Genomic DNA, 16,745 nt, shown 5'->3' with positions numbered 1-16,745 from the left:
TGCTTACTCAATGGAATGAGTGTGCCCTGGCTGCAAATTTCAGAAAGGGTCTTTCTGAAGCCATTAAGAATGTCATGGTGGGGTTCCCTACGCCTGCAGGTCTGAATGAGTCAATGACTCTGGCCATTCAGATTGATCGGCGTTTGCGGGAGCGCAAACCTGCGCACCATTTGGCGGTGTCTTCTGAACAGACACCTGAGTCCATGCAATGTGATAGAATTCTGACCAGAAGTGAACGGCAAAATTATAGATGGCAAAATGGGTTGTGCTTTTACTGTGGTGACTCAGCTCATGTTATCTCAGCATGCTCTAAGCGCACAAAAAAGATTGATAAATCTGTCACCATCGGTACTTTACAGCCTAAGTTCATTTTGTCTGTTACCCTGATTTGTTCCCTGTCATCTTACCCGGTTATGGCTTTTGTAGATTCAGGTGCTGCCCTGAGTCTGATGGACTTGTCATTTGCCAGGCGCTGTGGTTTTGTTTTGGAGCCTTTAAAATTTCCTATTCCACTAAGGGGTATTGATGCTACACCATTGGCTATGAATAAACCTCAGTACTGGACGCAAGTGACCATGTGCATGACTCCTGTTCATCAGGAGGTGATTCGCTTTCTTGTTCTGCAGAATTTGCATGATGTTGTCGTGTTGGGTCTGCCATGGTTGCAGACTCATAATCCAGTCCTGGATTGGAAAGCAATGTCTGTGTCAAGTTGGGGTTGCCAGGGAATTCATGGCGACGCTCCTGTGGTGTCAATTGCTTCATCCACTCCTTCTGAAGTCCCTGCGTTTTTGTCGGACTACCAGGATGTATTTGATGAGCCCAAACTCAGTTCTCTACCTCCTCATAGGGATTGTGATTGTGCTATATTTATATAACTTTATATAACTCCGCATGGCAGCATGCTCCGGCACTGACAAATTGAAAAGTCGTCCCTTAGGAAACTTACTACCAGGAATCAAATTTATTCCTGGTAGTAAGTTTCCTAAGGGACGACTTTTCAATTTGTCAGTGCCGGAGCATGCTGCCATGCGGAGTTATATAAAGGAGTCTTTGGAGAAAGGACTTATTCGCCCCTCCTCCTCCCCTCTGGGTGCGGGATTCTTTTTTGTGGCTAAGAAGGATGGTTCCCTGAGACCTTGTATTGATTATCGCCTTCTAAATAAAATCATGGTCAAATTTCAGTATCCTTTGCCATTGTTATCTGATCTGTTTGCTCGCATTAGGGGGTCTAGTTGGTTCACCAAGATAGATCTTCGTGGTGCGTATAACCTTGTGCGTATTAAGCAGGGTGATGAATGGAAAACTGCATTTAATACGCCCGAAGGCCATTTCGAGTACTTGGTGATGCCTATTGGACTTTCTAACGCTCCTTCTGTCTTTCAGTCCTTCATGCACGACATCTTCCGTGAGTATCTGGATAAATTTATGATTGTGTATCTGGATGATATTCTGTTTTTTTCTGATGATTGGGAGTCCCATGTTAAGCAGGTCAGGATGGTGTTTCAGGTCCTGCGTGCCAATGCTTTATTTGTGAAGGGCTCAAAATGTCTTTTTGGAGTCCAGAAGGTTTCTTTTTTGGGTTTCATTTTTTCCCCTTCTACTATTGAGATGGACCCAGTCAAGGTTCAGGCTATTCATGACTGGACTCAGCCTACATCTGTTAAGAGTCTTCAGAAGTTCTTGGGTTTTGCTAATTTTTACCATCGCTTCATCGCTAATTTTTCTGGTGTTGTTAAGCCTTTGACGGATTTGACCAAGAAGGGTTCTGATGTTACTAATTGGTCTCCTGCGTCTGTGGAGGCCTTTCGGGAGCTGAAGCGCCGGTTTTCCTCGGCTCCGGTCTTATGTCAGCCAGATGTCTCTCTTCCTTTCCAGGTCGAGGTTGATGCTTCTGAGATTGGAGCGGGGGCTGTTTTGTCGCAGAGAATCTCTGATGGCTCTGTGATGAAGCCATGTGCTTTCTTTTCAAGAAAGTTTTCGCCTGCCGAGCGAAATTATGATGTCGGTAATCGGGAGTTGTTGGCTATGAAGTGGGCATTTGAGGAGTGGCGACATTGGCTCGAGGGAGCTAAGCATCGTGTGGTGGTCTTGACTGATCACAAAAATCTGATTTATCTCGAGTCGGCCAAGCGGCTGAATCCTAGACAGGCTCGTTGGTCGTTGTTTTTCTCTCGTTTTGATTTCGTGGTCTCGTACCTGCCTGGTTTGAAGAATGTGAAGGCTGATGCTCTTTCTAGGAGTTTTGTGCCTGACTCTCCTGGAGATTCTGAGCCGGCTGGTATCCTCAGAGAAGGGGTGATTCTGTCTGCCATCTCCCCAGATTTGCGACGAGTGCTGCAGGACTTTCAGGCGGATAGACCTGACCGTTGTCCACCGGAGAGACTGTCCCAGATAGATGGACCAACAGAGTTATTTCCGAGGTTCATTCTTCGGTGTTGGCAGGCCATCCTGGAATACAGGTCCTTCTCAAAAAATTAGCATATAGTGTTAAATTTCATTATTTACCATAATGTAATGATTACAATTAAACTTTCATATACTATAGATTCATTATCCACCAACTGAAATTTGTCAGGTCTTTTATTGTTTTAATACTGATGATTTTGGCATACAACTCCTGATAACCCAAAAAACCTGTCTCAATAAATTAGCATATCAAGAAAAGGTTCTCTAAATGACCTATTACCCTAATCTTCTGAATCAACTAATTAACTCTAAACACATGCAAAAGATACCTGAGGCTTTTAAAAACTCCCTGCCTGGTTCATTACTCAAAACCCCCATCATGGGTAAGACTAGCGACCTGACAGATGTCAAGAAGGCCATCATTGACACCCTCAAGCAAGAGGGTAAGACCCAGAAAGAAATTTCTCAACAAATAGGCTGTTCCCAGAGTGCTGTATCAAGGCACCTCAATGGTAAGTCTGTTGGAAGGAAACAATGTGGCAGAAAACGCTGTACAATGAGAAGAGGTGACCGGAACCTGAGGAAGCAGTGGACTGAGTCTGGTGTGGAAACATCCAGAGCCACCGTGCACAGGTGTGTGCAGGAAATGGGCTACAGGTGCCGCATTCCCCAGGTAAAGCCACTTTTGAACCATAAACAGCGGCAGAAGCGCCTGACCTGGGCTACAGAGAAGCAGCACTGGACTGTTGCTAAGTGGTCCCAAGTACTTTTTTCTGATGAAAGCAAATTTTGCATGTCATTCGGAAATCAAGGTGCCAGAGTCTGGAGGAAGACTGGGGAGAAGGAAATGCCAAAATGCCTGAAGTCCAGTGTCAAGTACCCACAGTCAGTGATGGTGTGGGGTGCCATGTCAGCTGCTGATGTTGGTCCACTGTGTTTCATCAAGGGCAGGGTCAATGCAGCTAGCTATCAGGAGATTTTGGAGCACTTCATGCTTCCATCGGCTGAAATGCTTTATGGAGATGAAGATTTCATTTTTCAGCACGACCTGGCACCTGCTCACAGTGCCAAAACCACTGGTAAATGGTTTACTGACCATGGTATTACTGTGCTCAATTGGCCTGCCAACTCTCCTGACCTGAACCCCATAGAGAATCTGTGGGATATTGTGAAGAGAAAGTTGAGAGACGCAAGACCCAACACTCTGGATGAGCTTAAGGCCGCTATTGAAGCATCCTGGGCCTCCATAACATCTCAGCAGTGTCACAGGCTGATTGCCTCCATGCCACGCCACATTGAAGCAGTCATTTCTGCCAAAGGATTCCCGACCAAGTATTGAGTGCATAACTGAACATTATTATTTGATGTTTTTTTTGTTTGGTATTAAAAAACACTTTTATTTGATTGGTCGGGTGAAATATGCTAATTTATTGAGACAGGTTTTTTGGGTTATCAGGAGTTGTATGCCAAAATCATCAGTATTAAAACAATAAAAGACCTGACAAATTTCAGTTGGTGGATAATGAATCTATAGTATATGAAAGTTTAATTGTAATCATTACATTATGGTAAATAATGAAATTTAACACTATATGCTAATTTTTTGAGAAGGACCTGTATTTGGTACCAGAGATTTGGTGGCCAGGTCCTTTTGGTGGCCTTCCTTGTCGCGGGATGTGCGTTCCTTTGTGCAGTCTTGTGGAATTTGTGCTCGGGCTAAGCCTTGCTGTTCTCGTGCCAGTGGTTTGCTGTTACCTTTGCCTGTCCCGAAGAGGCCTGGCCTTGGACGCACATTTCCATGGATTTTATTTCGGATCTCCCTGTCTCTCAGAGAATGTCTGTCATCTGGGTGGTGTGTGATCGTTTTTCTAAGATGGTCCATTTGGTGCCCTTGCCTAAGTTGCCTTCCTCCTCCGAGTTGGTTCCGCTGTTTTTTCAAAATGTGGTTCGTTTGCACGGGATCCCTGAGAATATTGTTTCCGACAGAGGATCCCAGTTTGTGTCTAGATTTTGGCGGATCTTTTGTGCTAAGATGGGCATTGATTTGTCTTTTTCGTCGGCCTTCCATCCTCAGACGAATGGCCAGACCGAGCGAACTAATCAGACCTTGGAAACCTATTTAAGATGTTTTGTTTCTGCTGATCAGGACGACTGGGTGGCTTTTTTGCCATTGGCCGAATTTGCCCTTAATAATCGGGCTAGTTCTGCTACTTTGGTTTCGCCTTTTTTTTGTAATTCGGGGTTTCATCCTCGTTTTTCCTCGGGTCAGGTGGAGCCTTCTGACTGTCCTGGAGTGGATCTTGTGGTGGATAGGTTGCATCAGATTTGGGATCATGTGGTGGACAATATGAAGCTGTCACAAGAGAAGGCTCAGCGCTTTGCTAACCGCCGTCGCTGTGTGGGTCCCCGACTTCGCGTTGGGGACTTGGTATGGTTGTCTTCTCGCTTTGTTCCTATGAAGGTCTCCTCTCCCAAGTTCAAGCCTCGGTTTATAAGATTTTGGAAGTCCTTAACCCTGTGTCATTTCGTTTGGACCTCCCTGCATCGTTTGCTATTCATAATGTGTTCCATCGGTCGTTGTTGCGGAGGTATGTGGTGCCTGTGGTTCCTTCGGTTGAGCCTCCTGCCCCTGTGCTGGTTGAGGGAGAATTGGAATACGTGGTGGAGATCTTGGATTCTCGTATTTCTAGACGGAGGCTTCAGTATTTGGTTAAGTGGAAGGGCTATGGTCAGGAGGATAATTCCTGGGTTGTCGCCTCTGATGTTCATGCGGCTGATTTGGTTCGTGCCTTCAATGTGGCTCACCCTGATCGCCCTGGGGGTTTTTGATGAGGGTTCGGTGACCCCTCCTCAAGGGGGGGTACTGTTGTGAACTCTGTTTTCGGGCTCCCTCTTGTGGTCACAGGTGGTATTGTGTGAGTTTTGTTTTTGGGCTCCCCCTGGTGGCTTTGTTTGTTATCCTGCGGATCTGTGGTTGAATCAGCTGCCTCGTTATGCACTAGGGAGTTTCCTATTTAGCTCTGCTTCACCTCCACTTGTTGCCGGCTGTCGATGTATTCAGTGCTATTCTGGTCTCCCCTGATTATCTTCATTTTCAGTCTCTTCTGGAGAAGCTAAGTTTCTGTTTGATTATTTTTTGCTCATCAGTCTGCAATATGATTTCAGTTTATGATGAGTTTAGTCCAGCTAACTAATATGTGAGTTCTTGCTGCTGGTAAGCTCTGGGGTACGGAGTTGCTTCCCCCGCACCGTTAGTTGGTGCGGGGGCTCGAGCAATCTCTGCGTGGATATTTTGCTTAGGGTTTTCTATTGACCGCACAGCTCCCTTCCTATTTTCTGCTATCTAGTGTTAGCGGGCCTCATTTGCTAAATCTATTTAATCTCTGCGTTTGTGCTTTCCCCTTAACTCACCATTAATATTTGTGGGGGGCTTTTCTATATCTTTGGGGTCATTTCTCTGAGGCAAGTAAGGACTTTACTTTCCCTCTAGGAATAGGTAGTTTCTCAGGCCATGAAGAGACGTCTAGGATTTTCAGGTAACGTTCCACGGCTGCCTATAGTTGTTTGCGGATAGGTTCAGGTTTGCGGTCAATCCAGATACCACTTCCCCAGAGCTGGTCGTCGGTTTAGTTACTTAGCTAGTCAAACTTGCGATCCTTGCCACTAGGATCATAACACATTCCTCTTTACAAAACAATTCCAGTTGAGTTAAGTTTGATGGTTGCCGAGCATGGACAGCCCTCTTCAAATGATCCCACAGATGTTCAATGATATTCAGGTCTGGGGACTGGGATGGCCATTCGAGAACAGTGTAATTGTTCCTCTGCATGAATGCCTGAGTAGATTTGGAGCGGTGTTTTGGATCATTGTCTTGCTGAAAGATCCATCCCCTGTGTAACTTCAACTTTGTCACTGATTCATGAACATTATTGTCAAGAACCTGCTGATACCGAGAGGAATCCATGCGTCCCTCAACTTTAACAAGATTCCCGGTGCCGGCAATGGCCACACAGCCCCAAAGCATGATGGAACCTCCACCAAATTTTACTGTGGGTAGCAAGTGTTTTTCTTGGAATGCTGTGTTTCTTGGCCACCATGCATAACGCCTTTTTGTATGACCAAACAACTCAATCTTGGTTTCATCAGTCCACAGGTCCTTCTTCCAAAAAGAAATTGGCTTCTCCAAATGTGCTTTTGCATACCTCGGCCGACTCTGTTTGTGGCGTGCTTGCAGAAACGGCTTCTTTTGTATCACTCTTCCATACAGCTTCTCCTTGTGCAAAGTGCATTGTATAGTTGACCGATGCACAGTGACACCATCTGCAGCAAGTTGATGCTGCAGCTCTCTGGAGGTGGTCTGAGGATTGTCCTTGACTGATCTCACCATTCTTCTCTGCCTTTCTGATGTTTTTCTTGGCCTGCCACTTCTGGCCTTAACACAAACTGTACCTGTGTTCTTCAATTTCCTTACTATGTTCCTCACAGTGGAAATTGACAGGTTAAATCTCTGAGACAGCTTTTTCTATCCTTCCCCTGAACAATGTTGAATAATCTTTGTTTTCAGATCATTTGACAGTTGTTTTGAGGAGCCCATGATGCCACTCTTCAGGGGAGATTCAAACAGGAGAACAACTTGCAAGTGTTCACTTTAAGTAGCTTTTCTCATGATTGCATACACCTGGCTATGAAGTTCAAAGCTCAATGAGGTTACAAAACCAAAAAAAGTGCTTTAGTAAATCAGTAAAAAGTAGGTAGGAGTATTTAAAACAAGAAAATGATAAGGGTGCCCATACTTATGCACCTGTCAAATTTTGTTTGAATGCAGATTGCACATTTTCTGTTAGTACAATAAACCTCATTTCAAGGCAGAAGCATTACTGTGTCCAACAGTTATTAGATATATGAAACTGAAATAGCTGTTGCAAAAAAAACAATTTTTATAAAACATTAAGCTTAAGATTAATAGGGGTGCCCAAACTTTTTCATATAACTGTATGTGGTCTAGTTAACCCTTCACACTATATGGCAGATATATCCATCAAGATCAACTGTAACTTAGTGCTCCAGGCCGGATATACAGACATGGCGGAAAGTGTTGGCATCCTTGAAATTATTCCGGAAAAATTAAGTATTTATCCCAGAAAATTATTGCATTTACACATTCGTATTATAACAATACAAAAAAAACCAAATTGGACATAATTTCACACAAAAACTCAAAATTGGGCAAAATTGTTGGCACCCTCAACTCAATGCTTGGTTGCACATCCTTTAGAATAAATAACTGCAAACAATTGCTTCCTATAACCTTCAACAACTTTCTTACACCTTTAAACTGGAATTTTGGACCACTCTTCTTATGCAAACTGGTCCAGGTCTCTCATACTTGAAGGGGGCCTTCTCCGAACACCAATTTTAAGATCTCTCCACAGGTATTTAATGGGATTTAGATACAGACTCATTACTGGCTACTTCAGAACTCTCCAGCACTTTGTTTCCATCCATTTCAGGGTGCTTCTTCAAGTATGATTGGGGTCATTGTGCTGCTGGAAGACCCATGACCTAGAATGCGAACCCAGCTTTCTGACAATGGGCACTACATTGCGACCCAAAATCCTTTGGTAATTTTCAGATTTCATGATGCCTTGCACACAATCAAGGCACCCAATGACAGATGCAGCAAAACAATTTGATTGTAGGTAATTATTCTTTTCTTTGTAGGCCTCATTCCATTTTCAGTAAACAGTAGAATGATGTGCTTTTAAAAAAAAACACTATCTTGGTCTTATCTATCCACAAGACACTTTCCCTGAAGGAATTTGGCCTACTCATGTACATTTTGGCAATTTTTATGTCTCTGTGTCAGCAGTGAGGTCCTCCTGGGTCTCCTGCAATAGTATTTCATTTCTTTCAAATGTTGACGGACAGTTCGCACTGACACTGATGAACCCTGAGCCTGCAGGATGGCTTCAATTTCTTTGGCACTTGATTTGGGCTGCTTATCCACCATCCGGACAATCATGCGTTGCAACCTTTCAACAATTTTTCTCTACAGTCCATGTCCAGGGGGATTACATACAGTGCCATGGGTTGCAAACCTCTTGATTAAGTTGCACACTGTAGACAAAGTGACATCAAGATCCCTGAAGATGGACTTATATCAACAGTCTCGAGGTTACCTATCAAGAATTTTGGTTTTTAAGTCCTGAAACAGTTCTCCACTTTCTGTTCTCCATGCTTAGTGTGGCACACAAAGACACACAATGCAAGGATTGAATCAACTTCTCCCCTTTTTACGTGGCTTCAGATGTTTTTTTCATATTACCAACAACTGTTACTTGCCATGGGTGAGTGCCTCACATGCTTGAAAGAAAGTTGATTAGCCACAATTTTGGAAAGGTGCCAACAATTTTGGCCAGCCCATTTTTGGAGTTTTGTGTGAAATTATGTCCAATTTGCCTTTTTTGCAGTTTTTTTTGTGTTGTATCAATAGCCGCAAAGGAAATAAACATCTGTATAAAAACATGTTGCAATAATTTTCTGGGAGAAATGCTTCATTTTCTGGAATAATTTCCATGGTGCCAACACTTTTGGCCATGACTTCATATGTAAAATACACACAAACACAAGTATGTAGTTGAATCACAATAGTAAGAACAATGGAAGCATTAGTGAAGAAGTGTCCATCCATGAAAAATTAGATACTGAAATAAAGCATTTATTGTAGATGATCAGATCACTGTGAAACTACCAGTATGGCACTGCTATAAAGATTCAGCTCACTACATATGTCAAAAGTAGTAGCAAAATTGATACAATAGAACAATTACTACATTTCTGACAGTATAATATTGCTAAGCAAATGATGTCACACACTTAAATGACTTTTTTTTTTTTTTTTTTCCAAAAGAAACCTTTAAAAATATAATTGGGTTGTGTCAATTTCAGAAAATCTTTAATTGAAAACATGAAGACTTCTACTGGGAGCTTTTAATTTAGTTCACAATGTAGGTTTTTTTTCACATTCTGTGGCCTGCCAGAGACAATTAATGCATGTCAAATGAGCTTTTTATATCATTGTCTCACAATAGACAATTTTATCAAATTATAATTAATTCCCTTATTCTACATGAGTTGCATTATTATATTGTGTGTTTTGGAAACTATTGCAAATGACAAATGAACAAAGAAAGTCCAGTTAACTTACCCCCAGTTATGCAAATAACACCCTCCATGTGCAGTAATGAAGAGTAGTAAAAATATCCAGCTCCCATGATCCAGTAAAATTCTGTTTAAGCTTTATGAAATAATCCACAGATAATAGAACAGACACAGGTATGAAAAATAACAGACCCAATCATGAAGACTGGTGTTATTATTCATGCTGATCTTGATGAGGGGGTTTGCATACGTCAACGTTCCTAGTTAATCAATATGCATGTGCCTCTTAATGTATCAGGAGCACCCCAAAAGTGATGTGCACCTCTGTGTGCACTTGTAATGCTGTTAGATGTTGTGGAACCACTGTACATCTGGCCAGGTCTACCCTGGAGGGGCAAGACTAAGTGGCCAACAGGTCTTTACTAGTGCCTCTTTTGGTGAAAATAGGCTTGGCTCACAGAATAGCCATCAGCTGCCACTCCAGGGCAGCGTCCGGACCTGCAACAGCTGACCCACGGGTCAGAACAGTTATGCCAGGTACAAAGGGGCGAGACAGATGCGTAGTTAGACAGGCCGGATTCAGGGCAGGCAGCACAGGTTCAGGATACATAGTCAAGTTTAGAAAGGGAGAGAACAGACAGGACAGGAAGACAAACTGGGTCAGTAATGGGAAGGATAAACAACAAAACACCTTGACTGGGAACTAGATGCAAACAGTAAACTGGAACCTAGACTCAGTCAAGGTGTAGAGGGTGGCACTGCCTGATATAGCACCTGCTGGTTGGTGATTGGCTTGAGAGTCCAAACACTGCAGAACATAGCAGGGTTAAACTCCTTCAGGATCTGACTGCATCCCCCTATAGCCATGTGGAGACATCAGGGATATGAGATGTAAGTGATGCATGGACTCAGTGCGGAGTCCTTGTATGAGGATAAGCTGAGCGTTGAATACAGTAAGTAGCACGGTGGCGAGAACGCTTTAGAGTTACCACCATGACAGCACCTCACAATAAATCCTACTCCAGCTGCTATAATAAAATTTGCTGTATAGTGAACATTGCAGCTCATCATGAATTTGACAAGTAGCAGCCACCACACTGCACCAGCTCCGTCAAAATGATAAAGCACATCATTCTACTGTTTACCGAAAACGGAATGAGGTCTACAAAGAAAAGAACACAGTACCTACAGTCAAATATGGTGGAGGTTCAAAGATATTTTGGGCTGTTTTGCTACCTCTGGCACTGATTGCCTTGACTGTGTGCAAGGCATCATGAAATGTGTGTCAGAAAGCTGGGTTTGTGTCTTAAGTCATGGATCTTCCAGCAAGACAATGACCTCAAACATACTTCAAGAATGCATGGAAACAAAGCACTGGAGAGTTCTGAAGTGGCCAACAATGAGTCCAGATCTAAATCTCATTGAACACCTGTGTAGAAATCGTAAAGTTGCTTACTACAAAGAATTCAGCAGAAAGTGATCACAATGTTGTATGTACTGCAAAAAAGTAACAATAAAAATGTCAGCTTGGTGCATCTAAAGATATCAATAATTTTTCAGGATTGAAGGAAACAATATCAACTACACTGCCATTGAACAGTTCTCTGACATATCTTCATTCAACTCAACCTTACATCATGTGGTGTAAGTATGATGTCATTGTCAGTCTCCTTACGAAGGTATTGCTTTATTTTTTGCAGGATTTCTTTTTCCTAGGGCTCCTTTCACACAATCATCTATCGCCGCCATCTTTGATCTCTGGTATCCAGCACCATTTTGCTCCTCTTCTGAGTGACTTCACCCCACTTCAAACTATCTGGCTCACTCTATTCTCTATGTGTGAACTGGAGCTTTCTTTCACTCTGTAATTCTAACACTCCATAGGCTTATACTGTAAAAGCAGCTTCTGGGTCGCACAGAACACAGTGTAATCTGAAGGAGTCTGAAGAGCGGCAATGTCAATAAGATTTTAACGGTGCTGGATCCCCGAGGAGGTGGTGGTAGGTGAGTATATTAACACAGTGACAGTTTACTACATACACATACAGTATACACATATACAGAGATTAAGTGAAAAAAGTTAATGTCTCCTTCTGTACATAACTTTGCCATCTATATCACTATACCTACCTGTGTGTTTTTCATCATTTTAAGTAGATTTCTAGCAGAAATTAATTCTCCTCTTCAATAGAGTTTATATTTACTAGGTAGTGCAGAGTTGAGCTGTGTGTGTTTCCTGCTGCACACAGATCAGTGGTGTGAAGCCTCAAAATGCTGTTTTGTTGATGCATGTGGCAGAAGATAATCCTCTACCACATGCATCACCAACACAGCAGTATTTACAGTTTCACATCACTGATCTGACAGCAGCAGACAATACACACAGCTCAACTCTGCACTGCCTAGTTAATTTGTTTTTACTAATTAACACTAGACCTAGATGCCTGATACGTGAACCCAGGTGAATCACATTGCCCATTATCAAGACTGTCTCATTTCCAACATGAATGTAACAATTTTATTGGCCAAAATAAAACATCATGCTGTCTTATTTTGTAGGCATCTTTGTCCAGGTAGGAGATTGAGGCTGCAAGCATAGGCTTAGAGCAGTTTATTACAAGGCTTTAACTTTATAAGTACTGCTATATAACAGCTTTCTCAGAACGTCTCAGAAGAATATTTATATCTAAAATATTTTCCCTATGCTGCCATATTTTAAGAGAGTACTCAATTTATCTGGGGCTTATCTTCAGAGAGGAGGTTGCAAAGAGAACTTGAAGTTCTCAGGATATCTGCAAGACCCTTGATTCTGTTCAAGCATCATTCATTCAGTTTTTTATCTGTTATCCACATTCCTAAGGTTTAAGAAACTTGAACAAAAGTAGGAGATGCTGTAAAATAAAGAAATAAGCATTAAATGGCCAACGAGTTCCTCAGCGCTGCCTTTTCAGTGCTCCCCACTGGTCTTGCAATATTCACAAGACATATATCATTCACATTACAGCTGTAGCCAATCAAAAAACAGTGACATTTACATGTACAGCACATGACTGCTGAGGCTAGTGATTAGCTGCAGTGGTCACATGAATGATGAACGTTGTGCAAATATCAAAAACTTTGAGATCTGTCAATGCCAGGGAGCAGGTTGAGGGAAGGTAGAAGAAACTCTTAAAATAAATCTCCACCCATCCTAGTGTTTTACAATAGGGATATACTAGGCTAAAAAATAGGATATACTGCATGTAAAACCACAATATACCAGTGCCTAGAGTAAATATTATCCTCAAAAGCTCATGCTGTCCATAGAAAAGGCCATAGAAAACATTGTATGATTAGAGTGACAGGTTTTTTTCAAACATTCACTATAGAAAGCTAAAAAATATTATGTAGAGGACTAGCAGTCTCCAGTAAAATATTTTCTAATATCATTTCTGATTAGATAGGCATCCAGGCCCCTTTTCAATTCATTTAATGAATAAAACATCACACCATCCTGCAGCATAAAGTTGCATAATGTCCCTACTAGTGATGAGCGAATATACTCGTTACTCGAGATCTCCCGAGCACACTCAGGTGACCGCCGAGTATTTTTTAGTGCTCGGAGATTTCGTTTTCCTCACCTCAGCTGAATGATTTACATCTCTTAGCCAGCTTGATTACATGTGGGGATTCCCTAGCAACCAGGCAACCCCCACATGTACTTATGCTGGCTAACAGATGTAAATCATTCAGTTGCGGCAATGAAAACTAAAAAATACTCGGAGGTCACCCGAGCGTGCTCGGGAAATCTCGAGTAACGAGTATATTCGCTCTTCACTAGTCCCTACTACTACAGTTTCTGTTTTATGTCAAGTCAATTTTGGATTTGCATAGCCATATGTTAATTCATAGTTTATATACTATAGTCTTAGGCTGTGTTCACGCGCTGCATTTTTTGCCAAGAACCACAACTTTTCTTTGTGTTTTTGCTGTGATTGTGCCATACAAACGCAATGTGACTGCAATGTGTAAGCGCAACCTTTTTATTGGTATGTCTAATAATCATTACATACTTTAATTGCAGCTTACTGGGAAATAATCTACACCCTGAAAATATTACAGCGCTCAAAGCCAAATCGCACAAAAGCATAATTGTCGCCCACATTGATGAAAAATATGGCAAAGATTTTTGGCAAGGTTGGTGGGACTGGATATTTCAACGATGCAAAATTTGCAATGATGAGAAGATTGTGTCTTTCTTAACAAAGGTGTACAGAGGACTAGGACTTTGCGACGGGAAGGATACTGAGTGGATGAAGGACTGGTATATGCAGATGGATGAGTTTCTGCAGGAACGAATACAGCAGTGCTCCATTAAGAACATTGCTAAAAAGATGGAGGCTCTCAGACACATGTTTCAGCAACAATCAGAAAATTACTAAAGTGGTATTATTCTCATGATCGTTACATCTGTGTCAGCAATTGGACTGCATGTATTTTATATGATCTCAATTTGTGGAAGTGTCTTCCTATCTAACTTTACCTCTATACATGAGATGAGTTCTACAGTAAACTACAGACATTTCCAATATCATGAAAAACATGTTTTAATGAACAACCCCTCAATGACATCCTATTTGTTATTGTAACTGTTGTCATATACTGCATGAGATATGTAAGATGGGATACTTCTGCCCTCTTCACAAAGTAAACTTGGTGTTGGGAAGAGGTTGGCAATGATGTAATTGTAATAGAATCCCCTGTACTGGGTAATCAACAATCCAGTGAGCATGTAATAATTACCTAATAGCCACTGGGACATTCAACAGGTTTCTTGTGACATCATAATCATTTAGTGACTGGTGGTTGGGTGGCCCAGATATTAGAAGTTGGCTACCTGCTTTGGTTGATTCAGTTGGCTATTCGGTAAATGCCTTGGTTAAACTACTAATGTCACTCAACATATCATACAAACTTTCAGAGGTCAGGTTAAAGGGATATCATGGTTTCAACAAGTAAGAGTTTGTTAGAAAGTTGTACAGTTAATTAGTTACAGCTGTACAGTTACATTAGTACAGTTACCACAAAGGTAACTTGTTTGTCCATCACATGATCAGGACAGATTTTTAACCAATGGATGTAGACATTCGAGAAGAATTGTCCACCTTCAAGAATATCGGCAGCAAATTATGTAAAATAACTACAATAACAAGCTAAACAGGTACTTAGCCTCCCAAGGTCCGGCGGTGGCTCACCCCGTGGTCTCAGTGTTCAGGCTACAGCACGTGTCTTCACTCTCACCAATCGCCGAGCTTAGCGGCTCTTGCTCTGAGCTCAGCAGCTCTCCCGCTATTTAGCTCAGTGATTGGCTAGAGCGGTGCCACACACTGTTGATATGGCGTCACTGTTGTAGCCAAAACAGCAAGGCCAGTGTAGCGACAGAGAGAAAGCACTGGACCTAGGAAGGTGAGGACCTGCTGAGTTTATTATTTTATACATTTTTCAGAGTTTGAAAGCGGACAACCCTTTTAAATAAAAAAAAATGAATTAGAAAATTGTTTAATTTCATTATGAAGAAATAACCTTCATTTAATGAAGCAAGAATACCCTTTTAAAACTTTACATTGGAGGAGCGAAAAAAAAAGGATACAGCCCTAGTCGCCAGTTAGTGCGTTGTTCACATTTGACGAGACTGGCACACACAAACTGCATAATTGAATGCTGAAAATATTTTTCAAAGATCACAATTAATCACAATTAGAAAAAATGAGGAGAATGAATACTAAACAAAATAGTGGTGACACATCTTTACTAATAAAAATAAAGTACCTAAAATGCACTGCTCTAGTCCGTGCAATGTACAGAGGACCTACACAGCAATCGCAATGTAGTGACTTCATCTTGCCTGCTTCGTTGTCAGACACACAGGCTCAATGGTGGAAAAGGGAGCTGGTGCCTTCCTGAGGATGCAGGTACCAGTCAAATCAAGGTGCTCAGCAGAGGGTGGCCATATGGCGCAGGACACTGACCACTGTCCCGATCTACAGACCGCACAAGAACAGCCATAGGGCCACAGTTTGCCCATGTCTGATATAAAGTGTATAGGGTAAGAAAATACTGATACGTTAGACAAAATATGTTATTACTATATGAGTTTTCCTGCTTGTCCAACAATGCCTTGTTTTACCTACATGAACAGCATAAACATCTATGAAATCTTAATATATTTTGAGCTTCATTGGAGTCTGTATGAGACGAACACTACTGTAAAATAATAAATGACCTATTTATAAACATATATAGTAGCGATGGTAGGAGATGCTTAAAAATAAACTAAGCATGACTTACCCTTTCATGCCTCTAATATACCAATGCCACTTCTCTGCCCAGGAGTTCTTTGTTGTCAGAGCGAGAGCAGTGACAACCTATGAACACTGCAGTCAATCACTGGCATCAGTTGCCTTGTGCCATTCATCTCAGCCTGTAATTGGCTGCAGCGATCATGTATATATAACATCTCACCATTTTTTCATGTGCGTGCTGCTCCAGTGCTTCCTCTCCAATGCTCAACAAAGAACTCTGAGGGGCAGCCGACAGTTTCTGCTGGAGTGAGTCATTCAATGGAAAGTAATGCATTGTTTTTTTTATCATTTCCTACCCATGATGCATCTTTTAATGGTCAACTTTTCTAAAACGACTTTTATTATGTTGCACATATAAGCTGTTTCATGTTGTGCACATTATTAAGTGTATAGTATGTCTTGGAGATTATTTATTCTATTTGGTTTTTAGATGTTCCTGGAAGTAAATTGAAGGACTCACTATAATTATGTTCATGTATGACAACCAAATCACATGGAAGCTTTCCAAAAAATAATAAAATAAAGCGCATAATGTCAAAGTGAAGTGACAAGTATTGGACAGAAAATCTACACTTAGACTTTAAGAGAGCATTCTGTAAAATGTATCAAAGCAACAATGCCTCCTTTTAAAAAGACCATCATGATTCTCTAATTTGTAGGATGAAGTCAGGGTCTAAGAGGGGATAAAGTAGTTTGCTCCATTCCATGGTCACTTAAAGGGAACCTGTCAGCAAGACCCATGACCTGTGAGTGAGAACAAGCTTTCTGACACTGGGCAGCACATTTCTCTCTAGAATCTCTTGATAGTCTTGAGATTTCATTTTACCCTGCACA

The 16,745-nt window shown here is 41.7% G+C and overlaps 1 protein-coding gene across 2 annotated transcripts in view; it reads left to right on the top strand.

The window, feature by feature from the left end:
* Nucleotides 1-16,544, top strand: part of LOC143788342 (NACHT, LRR and PYD domains-containing protein 3-like) — a 94,373-nt gene extending 77,829 nt beyond the window's left edge. Inside the window, exons 6-7 of one of the 2 annotated variants that reach the window (XM_077277959.1) lie at nucleotides 11,131-11,214; nucleotides 13,634-16,544. In XM_077277959.1, the coding sequence (XP_077134074.1) occupies nucleotides 11,131-11,214; nucleotides 13,634-13,991 (442 nt within the window). In that variant the 3' untranslated portion in view covers nucleotides 13,992-16,544. The remainder of the gene's footprint in view (nucleotides 1-11,130; nucleotides 11,215-13,633) is intronic. The other variant, XM_077277969.1, reaches the window with a different exon arrangement.
* Nucleotides 16,545-16,745: the final 201 nt, after the last annotated feature.

The sequence above is a fragment of the Ranitomeya variabilis genome, chromosome 1 (genome assembly GCF_051348905.1).
Source record: "Ranitomeya variabilis isolate aRanVar5 chromosome 1, aRanVar5.hap1, whole genome shotgun sequence".
In the NCBI taxonomy this organism is placed as follows: Eukaryota; Metazoa; Chordata; class Amphibia; order Anura; family Dendrobatidae; genus Ranitomeya; species Ranitomeya variabilis.
Note: the sequence above shows the minus strand (reverse complement) of the source record. Positions and strands in the feature narration are given on the sequence as shown.